At 38.0% G+C, this 16608-nt stretch overlaps 1 protein-coding gene across 1 annotated transcript in view; it reads left to right on the top strand.

Annotated features, from left to right (window-relative positions):
• The first annotated feature begins 213 nt into the window (after positions 1-213).
• Positions 214-16608, top strand: part of LOC115422146 (nucleolar protein 4-like) — a 65254-nt gene continuing 48859 nt past the window's right edge. Inside the window, exon 1 of the mRNA XM_030138246.1 lies at positions 214-366. Within this exon, the coding sequence (XP_029994106.1) occupies positions 246-366 (121 nt within the window). The 5' untranslated portion in view covers positions 214-245. The remainder of the gene's footprint in view (positions 367-16608) is intronic.

The following is a 16608-nucleotide window of genomic DNA, read 5'->3' on the forward strand; positions in this document are numbered from 1 at the left end:
CCGTCGGATGTGAATCTAATGTGGGAATTAAAGCCTGTTCGATTCAGCGCTCAGAGCTCTTCAGTCTGATTGATCGGAGGCTAAATGTTTGAAATAAAGAGCGGCGGTTATCTGACGGCCTAATCCCGCCCGCCGCCGCCGTAACGCCATCATTACTTTGGTATTATGCAGAGAAAGTGAGCGCGGTGTGTTTCCTCCTGCATTTTCAGGATGACAGCTCAGTGAGCAGCGAGGAGGAGGCCGACATGAGCGAGCCCACATGGCTATCAGCTGATCTGGGAGCAGCGTCCGACCTGAGCCCGCCGAGCCGAGGAGGAGAACGGATGCACCACAGCCCGCCGGCCGCCCACGCCAAGGACGACGACGGTAAGGAAACGCCACGCCTGCCTGGGTGGTCTGCTGCCGCGCTGGCTGTAACCCTTTATAGGTCACTCATAGAAACAGTCTGGAATTCAAAGTGGTATTGGAGGACGTAACAGGACCAGGTCCAGCAGAGACATGGGGACACATGTCCTGTCCGATAGTGTTTGTGTTTAAAGTGAATGACTGATCTCCATGTTTATTACGTGTATGAATAGGTCTTAGTAAGTACTTTCATGTCACATGGTACAATTTACAGAAATACAATTTTGGGGTGAAAATACTTACATTTCTGCTGCGTGACACGGGGACACAAAATGAACTTTTTTTTTTTTTTTTACACTTTATGCAAATGTACAAAACATGCTGTTCTCATCATGAATAGATCCTAAATGAAACATAGGGCTTTAGCTCTGATGTTAAACTACAGTTTTCATCAATATTGGAAAAAATGTTGAAATGATCAGTTTTTATGAACACAAATCTGTTGTGACATGGAGACAGCAGTTAGTACCTTTGTTCATTAGTCAGAATAAAAGACTTTGGCATTAAAACACTACACATATAATCATAAACTTTTTTTTAACATACTGTACATATTACAACTGCAGTGATATATACAAATAATAGCCGAGCATATTTGACTAATAATTGGATTGGACAGAACTTTTGTATATTCTGCTGTTGAATAATTAACAGATTCACAGACTGAAAATATCACTGATAGAATAAATATTATTATTAAAGCCCCTCCCCCTGAATGATTTGGACAGTGACCCACTGTTGCTGTCACTGTCTTGTAATGTATGTGGAAATGACCAAACATTGTAGACATTCTCCTTCCACAAATGTCTACGAACTGGAAGATTCGTACAAACCCATCGTTTCTAAGGATCTTTGTGACCTCAGTGGCATTAGCGCTCTTTCCTTAAAAATGACAACATACGATCTTAGAAAATGAAAAAAAAAAAAAAACAGGTATTTTTGGTCTGTTTTTAATTTCTGTCAGGTAGTAACTTTTGTTTTCGTTATTAGAAAGAGAAAACAAAAAAAATCAGTTTTTTTAAATGTGGTTTATCTGTTCTGACACTAAAAAAGAAAAATGCCTTGAAATTTGATTTTAATTCTTGTATTTTAAAATGAAAATCAATTAACCACTAATTTTTCTTTTGTTTTCAAAAAGAAAATCCAAATTACCAACAGATACACTGACCTCGGATGTTGTCATTTTCAAGGAAAGAGCGCTAATGTCTTGGTCATAAAGATTCTTACGAACGATGGGTTTGTACGAATCTTCCATTTTTTACAAAATCTGGAATTTGTAGACATTCATGGTGTGGGAGTATGTCTACGATGTCCAGATTTCGTAAAAACCCATCGTTGGTAGGAGTCTTTGTGACCTAGGCATTAGTGTTCTGTCCTTGAAAATGACAACATCTGGTCTCAGTAAATGAAAAAAACCAGACGTTTTTGGCCCGTGTTTCCATTTCTGTCAGGTAGTAACTTTCGTTTTTGTCATTAGAAAGAGAAAATGAATAATTCTTCTATTTTAAAACAAAAATCAATTAACTACTAGTTTTTCTTTTGTTTCTGAAAAACAATCCAATTACCTAAAGTTACCCTGACCAACTCGTTCCATGGGATGGATGGGACTGTTCTTCGGGTCGTGTTCATGAACATGTGAGAACCTGAGCTGTGAAGTGTCGGTTTGACGACTTTTACATCAGAAGAACCGATGTTTGAAAGTGTAAAAACCCCGATCCGTTTCCGCTGGTTGAACAGACGTAGTGGTAGTGGATGGAGTCGACTGTCGGGGCTCGATGGTGTCTGAATGCGTGTGAATGCGACTCCCTCCTGTTTGTTTTTCGTGTTGTGTTTGCCGGTTCTGCCGTTGCCTCAGCCCATTACCGCCGCGTCTTCTCGGAGGATTAGTCGCTGTGGAGGTGGTTTGTGAAAGGTCGTGGATGTTTGTTTCTTCCATCTCCTCACTGAGCTGTCACTCTTCTTCCTCCCACCTTTTGCTTTTACCCGCCGCTCTGCGCCGCCGTCGTACTTTCTCCGCCGCCGTCCATCACTCTCTCTGTGCTGAAAGGCTTCCTGTGGCGGCGAGCGTTCACTTTGAAGAATCGTTTCATAATGCTGCAAGGATACAGCAATTAGCATCTGAGCGTGTGCAGGCTGTGAAGACGTCCAGGCCTGAGTTGTGTGTTTGTGTTGGGGTTTGACGGAGGACGAACAGCTATAGAGTTTACTGTAAAAAGTACAGATTACACTGTAAAAAGTAATGAAACTTTACCAAGTTTGAGTCACGAATGAACCAAAATTCTGTCCAAAAAGCTGGGCAGTCTTTGTTTTATTGATTTTATGGATAGTTTTATCATTTTTTGTTTGTTTTCTTGATTATTTTGATTTTCTGGGTAGTTTTATCATTTTATGGATAGTTTTATCATTTTTTGTTTGTTTTCTTCATTATTTTGTTGATTTTTATGGGTAGTTTTATCATTTTTTTGTTTGTTTTCTTCATTATGTTGTTGATTTTATGGATAGTTTTATCATTTTTTGGTTTGTTTTCTTGATTATTTTGTTGATTTTATAGATAATTTTATCATTTTTGGTTTGTTTTCTTCATTATGTTGTTGATTTTATGGATAGTTTTATCATTTTTTGGTTTGTTTTCTTGATTATTTTGTTGATTTTATAGATAATTTTATCATTTTTGGTTTGTGTTCTTCATTATGTTGTTGATTTTATGGATAGTTTTATCATTTTTTTTGTTTTCTTGATTATTGTGTTGATTTTATGGGTAGCTTTATAATTTCTTGTTGATTTTCTTGATTATTTTGTTGATTTTATTTATAGTTTTATGATTTTTAAAAAAAATTTTTTTATTATTTAGTTGATTTTATTGATTTTCTTATTATTTTTAGTTTGTTTTCTTGATTATTTAGTTTCTTTTCAGGGCCATCAGATGAATTGTGTGGTAGATGTTCATGTAAAAATCAAGTTTTATAGATTTTCTACAGAATTGTTTAGTTTCTTATTGGTTTAATGGTCCGTTGGATGGAAGTCGTGTCACTATGAGGCTCATAGTTCAGATTCTTTAAGTCATTGGGCTTTGGTTGAAACATGGTCTGAAAGAGGACAAATGCAGCTCCATCTGTGGTAAATATGATGAAGTGGATGGAAATGGTTCCAGAGTAACAGCAGGTTGAACAGAAGAGGGATGAATGTTTACCACAGCCTCTAGAAGACTGAACACTCAGGAAACAGCATCACACATAAACTGTGATTTCATAAAGACCATAGTAGATACGGAGATAATAACGGAAACCAGTGAAGTCTCAAGTCTAATGAATCATTTACAGTTCCAACCGGGATTCTTCTTTCAAATATGATGAAGTAATGAGCCTGGGTTTGGTCATTTTCGTGTTTTCCTTTTGGAAATTAACCCATAAAGACCTGAACATTCACCATAAACTGTTTAATACCTGTTTTTCCACTAATCCTATCGACACGTGTAAATCCTTGGTGTAAAATACAGTTCTTCATCTTTTCATGGTCATCAGATATGACCCATTTGGGCGTTCAGAGGCTCTGTAGTTACCGTGGAAACACCGTCATCTTCTACAACATTGATTCACCAGTAAAACCCATGGAGTTGAATGAATGAGCCCGTTTACATCCACGCCGATACTCCGATCATTATCCGATATCTGGAGTTATCAGATTATTCATGTAAACAGGATAATCCGATCTGCTTTATCTGATAACAACAGTTATCAGATTATGAGGAATCAGATTAACACACCTAGATTTCTCCCCAATACTTCGATGTCTTCACACATGTATACAGACTAAACTGATTTATTTAGTTTATTTTACATTCAAGGATTTTTATTGTCAAACCAGCACACATTTACACATGACAAATTTGGTACTCGAGGTCACAGATTTAGCCCAATAAGATCTATATCTAAACAATATGTACATTAAAAAAAGACTTTAGTATAATAAAAATAAAAATGAAGGAGAAAAAAAAGACCTATGTATAAAAACACTTGTGTGTGCAAAGTGCAAGGGGAGGAAGTCTGATTGGCCACTGGCTTGTATTGCACTTAATATTGTGAGGTAGAATACAGGTAGAGTACATCTGCACATCTGACAGTTTTGTCATTTTTTTTGGTTTGTTTTCCTTATTTTGTTGATTTTATGGATAGTTTTATCTGTTTTGTTTGTTTTCTTGATTGCTTTGTTGATTTTATGGATAGTTTTGTCTTTTTTGTTTGTTTTTTTGATTGCTTTGTTGATTTTATGGATAGTTTTATGGGGTTCACAGGTGGAGCTTCAGTGAAACAGTTTAATTGACTCAGAAGAGCGACTGTAGATCTTCTATTCATCAGTTTTTCTGGTCAGACATTCTGTTTGTTTTGGAAGCTGTGACTGTGTTTAGTCTTAAATCCATCCTGATTCTTTCGTTTCTTCCCATGTGTTGAAAGTCGCTGCTGATGTTTTCACCCTGACCTGATGTAAGACTAGTTTCATAGTCACTGTTCTGAGTTTAATGAAGCCACAGTTCGACATTTCTGCTCTGACACACGATTATATTAACACGTTGAACAAAGTGGTGAGCGGCTTCTCTTTTGCTGTTAACAGTCTCTGCGGATGGTTCTGGTAAACCTGGTAAAACCCTGTTTTTTAAGACCCGTTGAAGTGAAGAACAAGGCAGAGGATCATGGGAAGGTGAAGCGATGTGCGAGTGGAGTGTATAAGTGTATCAGGCCTTGTCATTAGAAGGTCAGGCTGTTTCGACTCCTCTTATAGAAGTCGGAGTTGGACTGTAGGCGTCCAAATGCCACGGCTCAGAGCAGCTTCACCGGCTTTTCTCCTCAATTAGACTCAAAGGAAGCACACTTCACTTATGCACACGACTCACACTTTAATAATGGATGGAAATGACTGAACCGCAGCAGCGTTTCACATGGAAATATCTGCAAACCGCCACCACGGTGTTCTACAGGTCCCACAAATCTGTCATTTATTCGCTGTGACGCCATCAAAACAACACAAAAATACACTGAAATAAAAGAGACCACTGTTTGTGAAGGTTGGAAGTGTTAGTTTATTTTATTAATGATAAACTCCAGGACTCGAATATGTGTCCACGTTAAACCAAAATGCAAAATAAAAAAATAATCTACAAAGTAAGCACTAAATGATGAAAAATGAATATTAACATAAAAAAACTAAGATAATCTATAAAGTCTGCAAAATAATCAACAAAATGAGAAACAGTAAACGCTAAAGCAGAAAATGGAACACAAGGAATAAAAATTAACAAAATAATGGACAAAATAAGCATTAAATGATGAAGAAAATGAACAAAAGATTAAATAACGTTGAAAAACATTTAACTTAAATGAATTAAATCATGAAAAATAGTCAAAAAGATAAACAAAGTAATGAACTGAACAAAATAATGGACAAAATAAGCACTAAAGGAAAAATGAACAAAAGATTAATTGAATAATATTAGAAAACAAAACGTAAAGTGAATAAAATCATCAAAACAATCACCATCACACAAAAATTAAGAAATAAGCATTAAGTTAAAAAAAAGAAAGAAAACACTGACATGAAATAATAATAAAATAATTTTAAAAATCAACAAAATATCCAATATGAAAATAACAGAAATGTATTATAAGATGATTAAGAGAATTAAAAACCCTGTTAAAGACATTGAACATGTATACATCATGTAGAATTATGAGTAAAATGCCAAAGATACTCAGTCATGTCTAAAAGGTTCATTTTCAGGATTAAATCATTATTTCTTTGTAGTTTATTTTTTGTTGTTCATGGTTTAAATTTAAAGACAAAACGAGATGAAAATGACATAAAAGGTGCAACAAAATTAAAAAAAGTTGAAAACGGAACAAGACAAAAGTGATGGAAAGCGCCGTTGTGGTTAAACTGCGGTTCCTCCATGGTGGTGGGACAGCGGGGGGGCGGCGGCGGCCCGTCATGGCGGCGTTGGATCAGCTGACGTATTGATCGTCTGTTCTTGACTTGGTCTGAGACTGATATTACACTGATTCCTGTAAAAGTCGTCTCTAATGGAGAAACGACATGAGGAGACGAAGAAGAGGAAGAGCCTCTGGTCAAAGCCACCCCTGGACTCCCATCATGCATCTGTCCACCTTTCAGGAACAGTCGGGGTTATTTCATCCTCCCTCTGTGGATTTCCTGCGGCTCCGTGTGCATCATTATTTCCTGAACGGGGAAAACGCTCCACCGTTCACGTCCCGTTCACAATAAGCCGGATTATCTCTTAATGCAGGAAAAACAGAATAAAATACGACAGATCTGCTTGAATTATCGCAAACACAGATCCATGAATACGGATAATTCCACATAAAACCTGAACGAGGATCGCAAGTTTCAGTTTATTCAACGCAGCTGAAGGAAGCAGGTCTGAGGAGTTTGGTTCTGGTTCTGGACCTGGTTCTTCTGCTGGATTTGAGTTTTTCCTTTTTGGACGGTGGAGCTCAGGATTAAAGCTCAGAAAAACACCTGAATACGAGGGTTTATCCTCTGGAATCAGCTCTGACCGCAAAAAAACCCCCACACGAGTCCGTTTGGATCAGAACCAAACACGTGTGCATCCAGCTGTGATCACTGACGGTTCCCATGGTTTTCCTTTTGCACATACAGATGTAAAAACGGTCCCAGTGATGTTAAATGCTATATTTTTGAATTGATTTTAGTATCAAAAACATCTGGAAGCAAAGGAAAAAGCAATCAATCAGAAAATTTATTTAACATATTTTAAAACCTCGAATAACTTAGACACAAAATTAAAAAAAATATATATATGTAGTTTTAAGCTAATTAACAACAATAAAAGGCTCCTGAAAACCAGAGAAACAGACAAAAACAAATCAAAAATGAGACAATAATAAGAGAAAGATGAGACAAGATGAAAAATGAGATGAAATCATGTTTAAAAACAAGATGAAAACTAGACTGAAGTCAGATTAAAAAATTTAACGACAACAAGGTGGTAAAAATGATGACAAATTAGATGAAAACAAGATCAAAACAAGTCAAAAAGGAGACGGAAATAAAATAAAGATTAAAATGAGACAAAAAAGAAGCAAAAATGAGATAGAAATGAGATCAAAACAAGTTGAGAAACATGAAAAAATGAAGCAAAAATGAAATAGAAGCAAAATGAAAACAAGTTAAAAATGAGACAAAAATAAGCGGAAATTTTGAGACAAAAAGTTGGACACAAGAAAAAAACATAAATGTTGGATTTGTTTTTTTAAACATGTGATTCTGGATGGTTTAGATACTTTTCCTTTTCCTAAATTTCTGTACACATACAGTTGTAAAAATGGTCCCAGTGATGTTAAATCTTTTTTTTATTTGATTTTAGTACCAAAAGCATCTGGAAATAAAGGAAAAACCAATCAACCAGAAAATTAATTTAACATATTCTAAATCCTATAATAATGTAGACCCAAAATTTTACAAAATACATAGTTTTAAGCTAATTAACAACAATAAAAGGCTCCTGAAAACCAGAGAAACAGACAAAAACTAGAAGCACTCGGAGAGCGCAGACCTCCGCCAAGGCTGATCAGTGGCCCCCCCCATGGGCCCCCCCACCCCCGATCACCACCAAAATGTAATCATTTCTTCCTTATCCCATTTCCAACAAACCCTGAAAATTTCATCCAAATCGGTCCATAACTTTTTGAGTTATGTTGCACACTAACAGACAGACAAACAAACAAACAAACAAACAAACCCTGGCAAAAACATAACCTCCTTGGCGGAGGTAACAAATCAAAAATGGGACAAAAATAAGAGAAAAAAAGAGATGAGATGAAAAATAAGATCAAATTATGTTTAAAAACAAGATGAAAATTAGACTAAAGTCAGATTAAAAAATGAAATGACAAGAAGACAGTATGAAGGATGACAAATGAAATAAAAACAAGATCAAAAAAGACGAAAATAAAATAAAGATTAAAAATGAAACAAAAAAAGAGGCAAAATTAGATGGAAATGCGATCAGAACAAACATGAAACATGAAAAAAATAGTAGTAATAAATAATAAGAAATTTTGAGGCAAAAAGTTGGATACGAAAAAAGCATAAATGTTGGATTTGTTTTTTTAAAACATGTGATTCTGGATGGTTCAGATACTTTTCCTTCTGTTAAATTTCTTTACACATAGTTATAAAAAATGGTCCCAGTGATGTTAAATCCTATGTTTTTGAGACGTTATAAACTCAGGTGTCTTTCTATAAATCCATTTTTTTTGTTGCATATTTAACGTTATTTTCATCATTTTGTTAACTTTCATATTATATTAAAAACCAAAATGTCTGCTTTGAAACTACATGTAAGTGAAACCTTAATGATGATGATGATGATGATGATGATGACAATGAAGGACAAGCTCTCTTTGGTGGACGGCGGCATGTGGGTGGCGGCCTCTCGTGGACGCCGCCGTAGCAGGTGAACGTGAACGTGAACGGATGTGATGCGGGATGCAGACGGACGAACCGGCCGCACGATAAAGACACAGAGGACGGGTTACGAGGAGAGGGGTTTAGCTCCCAGCATGCCTCAGTGCACGCCCTCGGGGACTGCCACTAGAACGCAGCACGCTGAGGAATCCAGCGCACACACACACACACACACACACACACACACACACACACACACACACGCCGCAGTGTGTAGAAGAATCCAGAGTGAAACGCTGTCACATGTCGGCGCTGGAGGCCAGTGGCCACATGGTCTGATGTGGTTCAGCACCAGAAAGTAGGACAACGGGAAACCAGGATGGACCGCTTTGATCCACATCCCCTCCCCCGCCGTGGGGGGGGTGGGGGTTGGGGGGGTGGAGGATGAGGGGCAGCAAGGAGAGAGGAGGTCTGAGCTGCAGGATGATGGAAGTCATGCGGTGGGTTCAGTCCGATGTCAGGATGAAAGCTCAGAAAAACACCTGAACACTAGTGTTTGTCCTCCAGAAGCACACGGGTCGGTCCGTTTGGATCAGAACCAAACACATGCACATCCAGCTGTGGTTCTGGACGGTTCCCATGCTTTTCCTTTTGCATATGTGGATGTAAAAATGGTCCCAATGATGTTAAATTCTACTTTTTTTTAATTAGACTTTAATACGAAAAACATCAGAAACAAAGGGAAAAAAAAACCCAGTGAAGGAGAAAATGAATTTAACATATTTAAAATCCTGTAATAATTTAGACCCAAAATGATACAAAATACATAGTTGTAGACAATTAACAACAATAAAAGAAAGAAACAGAGAAACAAAAATATGTTGAAAATGAGACTGAAATGGGACAAAAATTTGAGGAACAATAGAGATGAAAAAGGAGGTGATCAAAACAACTAAAATCAGATGAAAAACTTAAAATGAGAATGAAATATGACAAAAATAAGGAAAAATGAAACAAAAATATATTAAAACAAATTAGATCAAGTTTAAAAACAACTAGATGGAAAACAGGATGGAAAATGAAATTAAAACAAATGAAAAACAACAAAAAAAGACAAAAATAAAGATTATTCTAAGTTCACTATATTTTCATTTACTATAGACAATCATACATGGCTTGAATGTTTTGAATATTGTTGAATATTTTTGTATGTCTTTGAATGTTTTGAATATTCTTAAATATTCTTGAATGTTCTTGAATATTTTTGAATGTCCTTGAATATGTTTGAACATTTTTGAATTTTTGGAATATTCTTAAATATTCTTGAATATTTTTGAATATTCTTGAATATTTGTGAATATTTTTGAATATTCTTAAATATTCTTGAATATTTTTGAATATTCTTGAATATTCTTGAATATTTTGGAATATTCTGTTATGTTCTTGAATATTCTCAAATATTCTTAAGTATTCTTGAATAATTTGGAATATTCTTAAATATTTGTGAATATTTTTGAATATTCTTAAATATTCTTGAATATTCTTTAATATTCTTGAATATTTTTGAATATTCTTAAATATTCTTGAATGTTCTGGCATGTTCTTGAATATTTTTGAATGTTCTTGAATATTTTTTAATATTCTTAAATATCCTTTAATGTTCTTGAATATTTTTAAATATTCTTGACTGGTTTTGAATATTCTTTAAATATTCTTAATGTTCTTGAATGTTCTGCCGTTGCAGGTGGTTTTGGTTTCGCTGCAGGTTCCGTCCACGTCTTAATGGAACCTGTGTTAAATATTCACAGAACATTAACATAATTAACATGAATCATTTCCACTGTGTGATTTGTTCTGGAGGAGGGACGTGGTGCATTTAGAACACGGACACAGTTTGCATCTTTGCTTTATTTGTGCGTTTGTTGCATTAATCTGTGTGTTCTACATGGGGGGGGGGGGGGGGGGGGGGGGGCTGCACCCGTGTGTGTTTGTGTGTGTGTGTGTGTGTGGGGGGTTCTCTCCTCCACTGCTGTTTAATTATTAACTCCTCCCTGTGAGACACACGCTGGAATGAGGAGCTCCACAATTAATATTACAAACCCGTCCAACACACAGGAAACACACTCACTATTTGTTTTTCTTCCAGCTGTGATGTGTGCGTCCACATGGACTGTGTTGGGTTGCGTTGTCGTGCCGCTCAGCTGTGTGTGTTGCGGTGTAATTAGCGTGGACTGGTTGCGGTGCAGTCGCCTCCTGCCTGGCTGTAATCTCACATCAGCATGGACACACACATGTACGCCCATGAAATGTTAAACAACACTTGACTGTACATGAGCCCTGAACACAACACACACCGTCCACCTCACCCCGCTGTAACAGTTACTACAGTCACATGACCATCAGGCTCCTCACCATGGAAACCACCACCTCCTCAGCAAGTTTACCTCATGCTCTTTAATCTCAGTAAATGTTATTTTCAGTTTCTACCTCCTGTTCACTCCCTTTGCATCTCATTTGTGGGTTTGAAACGACATCTGTCTGCTGTAAAAAAAAAAATTGTATCTGAAAACAAATCAAATTCAACTTTCTTCTCTTCATCACTGGTAACATACATAGAAATAATTAACCCATAAAGACCCAAATATACACCAGCGACCAAAACTACTAAACTGTTTAATACCTGTTGATCCATTAATTTGATCAATCTGTGTAAATAATTGGTGTAAAATACAGTTCTTTATCTTTTCATGGTCATCAGATATGACCCATTTGGATGTTCAGAGGCTCCGTAGTTACCGTGGAAACACCGTCATCTTCTACAACATTGATTCACCAGTAAAACCCATGGAGTTGGATCAATGACAGTGGATGAACACACTGGGTTTATGTTGAATTAATTGTATATTTGACCAAAAAAGACACTTTTTTTTTTTTTAGTTGTCTCTACTTTTGAAATACACACAAGTACAAGTATAAAAGTACATAAAGTCAAGGTCTGGGGGAAAAAAATTGCAGTTTTGAAAAAGTCTGGGATTTTTACTTGGATAAAGAGCCCCCTGTATTTCTTTGGTAAAATACCTGTTTTACTAGTCGCTTTTCCATTGGACATCTGTGCAAGACTTTATTGATATTTACTTAATGTCAAAACAACAGAAGTGCGTAATGTCGGTTTTTCCATTAAATCATAAATGTAATGATTGTTTACTTATTACTGTGAGATGACACGAGAAGTCATTCCATAAACAGGTAGACAAACGTAAATGTGGTGATTTACAGATATTTTCATTATTATTATATATTACCTCTCTATCTCGTACTAAATAAAAAAATGATTCAGTTTCCTGGTGTGCCCACACATATCGCACCATGTTTCTTTTAAAACTCGTCTTCTTCTCTTGTTGTAACGTCTGTCAACATCAGTTTTTTTTTTTTATTCACGTGACTGTAATTGCAGAAAAAGGTCTTTCCATTATGGTTTTGTGTGATATCCCAATTTTGCTACGACCCAAAAAAACACCTCTTTCCAGCGCAAAAACTTTTCATCGAAAAACAAGAGTTTTGGCAAAATTGTCATTTTTCCATTAGGTAAATTTTTATGTACAAGCTGTAATTTGAGGCTCAATGGAAAAGCGACTAGTGTCAGTTTGTAAATTAACACATGTATGAGGCGTTCAGGGGTCATTTTTAAATAAAGCTGTACATTATCACACATTATTTGGGACCATTATCACTGCATCTGTAAAAGCAGTAGCAGATCAAACATTTACAGTGTGTCTGTGGTTCTGGTTCTAGTTCTGGTTCTGGTTCTTCTTTCCACCTCCACCGTCAGTGTTTTTAAATCCCTCATGAACTCACTGAACATGGTGTGAACTCTCCATCCCCTCTTGTTTTTTTCACAGTCACACATCCTTCAACTTCCACCTTCTACCTACCCCTGACCCCCAACACCCCCCACCCCCCCGACTCCCCACCCCCCCCCCAGGTCAAGTTGTTCCTGTGTCGGTTTATGTGGTGTTTTTCAGACCTGCTGGGTTTATTGTTTTATGGTTGTCAGGACTCACCACGTCCAAAGGTTGGTCCATAAAAAGTCTCTTTGTGAAGTTTGGACCGGGTTTATCAGCCCAGCTTCGCTTTGGACAGAAACACGACGAGCGGCGCTTTTAAAGCCATGGCAGTAAAGACCTGGATATTATCTGTTATGTTCAGGTTAAAGTTGAGGAGCGGGAAAAAACCAGCACCGGTTGGATTATTGCATGAGGCGTTGGTTTCATTTTAGAATCAGAGGCGTTCATGTTCCGATATTTCCACTGCAGCGAGAGATTATGGACAAAGGCCAGTGGATTCAATCTGAAAGTGCAGTGGATTCAATAGAGGAGGAAGAAGACTTAACTTTCTTTAATCAAACTTTCAGAAACCAGAGTTACAAACTGTCAGTATCTGCAGAACTTGGCTGATAATACTTGCTTTTTCAACTCAAATACCGACCTTGAGGCGAACTAATTCCTCCAAAAATAATACAATAAGCCCTGCCTCTGCAGCCGCTGTGGTATTCAGCTCCAGATTTATTGATGCATTTATTGCTTTAACTCGTGAAGTAAAACTTCAGTGTTAAATGTCAAAGCTCTCAGCGTTTTCCTGAGGAGGCAGTGAATAAAAAAGAGAACCACTGTCAGAAGATCAGCGCAATGTTTGGAGAAGAACACGATTAGACTGAGTGTTCGAAAGGTTTGGAAAGACTCACAAAGACACAAAGATGAGAGGCTGAAGGAGGAAACAGGACGGAGAGTGGATGGAGGTGAGTGGAGGTTTACCCTGGAGGTGGATCAGAGTCGACAGATGTGGATCAGGATGGGGGGGGTGCTGGTCCTCCCACCCTCAGTGCAGTTTAACTCCTCATCTGCCGTTCCTCCTCCTCATCTTGCTCTTCATCCTTTACACATCGAACAAACCCTCATGGTTTGACGCACACATGTCGCAGATTTATGATGGATTAACACAAATGTTGACATTTGATTCAAACAGCTCCCACGCCCACTTTTCATCATCTGTAGCTTTAGCATCAGCTTATGGTAAACGCCGTCTGAACACTTTCTGAACACTGTCTTAACACCTTCTGAAAGTGGTCTTAACACCGTCTGAACACCATCTGAGCACCTTTGGGACGCTGTCGTAACACTTTCTGAATGCGATCTTAACACCGTCTGATCATCTTCTGAACGCCATCTGAACACCTTCTGAACACTGTCTTAACTTCTGAATGCTGTCTTATGTCTTAACGGCATCTAAACACCATCTGAACACCTTCTGAACACCATCTAAACACCATCTGAACACCATCTGAACACCTTCTAAACACCATCTGAACACCATCTGAACACCTTCTGAACACCATCTGAACACCATCTGAACACCTTCTAAACACCATCTGAACACCATCTGAACACCTCCTGAACACCTTCTAAACACCATCTGAACACCATCTGAACACCTTCTGAACACCATCTGAACACCATCTGAACACCTTCTAAACACCATCTGAACACCATCTGAACACCTCCTGAACACCTTCTAAACACCATCTGAACACCATCTGAACACCTTCTGAACACCTTCTAAACACCATCTGAACACCTTCTGAACACCATCTAAACACCATCTGAACACCATCTGAACACCTTCTAAACACCATCTGAACACCTCCTGAACACCTTCTGAACACCATCTAAACACCATCTGAACACCTTCTAAACACCATCTGAACACCATCTGAACACCTCCTGAACACCTTCTGAACACCTTCTAAACACCATCTGAACACCTCCTGAACACCATCTAAACACCTCCTGAACACCTCCTGAACACCATCTAAACATCTGAACACCTCCTGAACGCTGTTGCCCAGATGCGGCTCTTTGAACACACGTAGCCACACGAAGGCTGTGAAATATTCACCTTTTGATTCATCTCCCAAAAGAGTTTCGATCTCCTCCTCCCCCCGCCGCTCTTCCCAGTCGGTCGTGACCTTTTCTGGACGTTATCCCGCCAAAGCCCGGCCTCAGGCGAAGGAATGTGAACCTGAAGGACACGCACAACATCAGCTGTCAATCAAAGAAGAAAAACCACTGGAGCTCAGAGGTCGGAGGTTTCAACGTGAAGCGAACGCCTCCGTACATACGTGGACATTTCCTCCTAATGATTCGAACACGTCAAACCGAGGACATAACAGATGATTTATCCACAACATCTTCTCAGTGTGTCTGAAGGATGAAGAGGATGATGATATTAGTGTTTGTTTTTAGGTCTTTTTGACTTTTAATTTGCAGTTTTGGGTCATATCTAAGTCCAGTTGTCAGGTTTATTTTATATTTTTTAAGGTCTTAGTTTTTATTCGTCGAGTTTTAATTGATAAAACAGGATGAAGCGGCAGGATTTGGTGAAAAAGTCATTTATTAATGTTGAAAAGGTCCAAGAAAGGTACAAAGAATAAATAAAAAAATAGAAAAATGCACAAGAAACAAGCAAAAAAATAATGAAAATTAACAAAATTGAACAAAATAGTAGGACATAAAATATCAACAACTGAAGAAAAGTGAAGAATATCCTAGAAAAATGTAAAATTAAGCAAAATTACTACCAAAAAAATAACCAAATGATTACAAAAAATCTAACAAAACATGAAATAGCAGAAAATCAGCAAAGAATAAATAATGTTAAAAGCAACATTAAACAAAACAATAGAAAAATGAGAACTGATAAAAAAAAAGAATAAAAGAAAATACAACATGAATAAGAGAAATGAACACGAATAACTACACAATGAGCAAAATATAGAGTGAAATAATCAAATAGAACCAAAATGAAATGTACAAAATAACATAATAATAAATAGATAATAGACATTAGAGTTTTTATTATAGATAACTGAAAATGTCTGAAAACATTCCGTTACTGGAGTCAGATTTATTCATGAACTGATGAATGAATGAAATAAAAGAGTTAAATCTGACATACATATGTGACGCTTCATATCGATCCTGTTCAGTTCAGGGTCTGTAGGTTTTTCTCCGTCTCTACACTATATAATGTCTTATATTATTGTGAATAATGTACTCTGTAACCTCGGCTCGGTTGCCGTGGAAACCGGTGCTTCAGCCTCTTGGAGCAACTCCATTGGGTGACGACGGCGTCATGGTATAGATTCAGCTTCAGCAAGTTTTAAAGGCAGGAAATGCAGACCAGGACCCAGGACCCAGGAACCTGGACCCCAGACCCCCAGACCATCAGACCATTACACCCTTATACCACCAGACCATCAGATAATCACACCATCAGACCCTTAGTCCCCCAGACCATTAGACCCTTAGACCATCAGAACCTTAGACCTCCAGACCCCCAGACCACTGGACCACAGACCCTTAGGCCCCTAGATCAACAGACCCGTAGACCATCAGACCCTTAGACCCTTATACCCCCAGACCATCAGACCCCCAGACCCTCAGACCCCCAGACCATCTGACCCTTAGACCCTTATACCCCCAGACCATCAGACCCCCAGACCCTCAGACCCCCAGACCATCTGACCATTAGACCCTTATACCCCCAGACCATCAGACCCCCAGGCCATCTGACCCTTAGACCCTTATACCCCCAGACCCTTACACCCTAGACCATCAGACCCCCAAACCCTTGGACCCCAGTCCATCTGACCATTAGACCCTTATACCCCCAGACCACCAGACCCTTAGACTCCAGACCATCAGACCC

Source organism: Sphaeramia orbicularis, chromosome 7 (assembly GCF_902148855.1).
Source record: "Sphaeramia orbicularis chromosome 7, fSphaOr1.1, whole genome shotgun sequence".
Lineage (NCBI taxonomy): Eukaryota > Metazoa > Chordata > Actinopteri > Kurtiformes > Apogonidae > Sphaeramia > Sphaeramia orbicularis.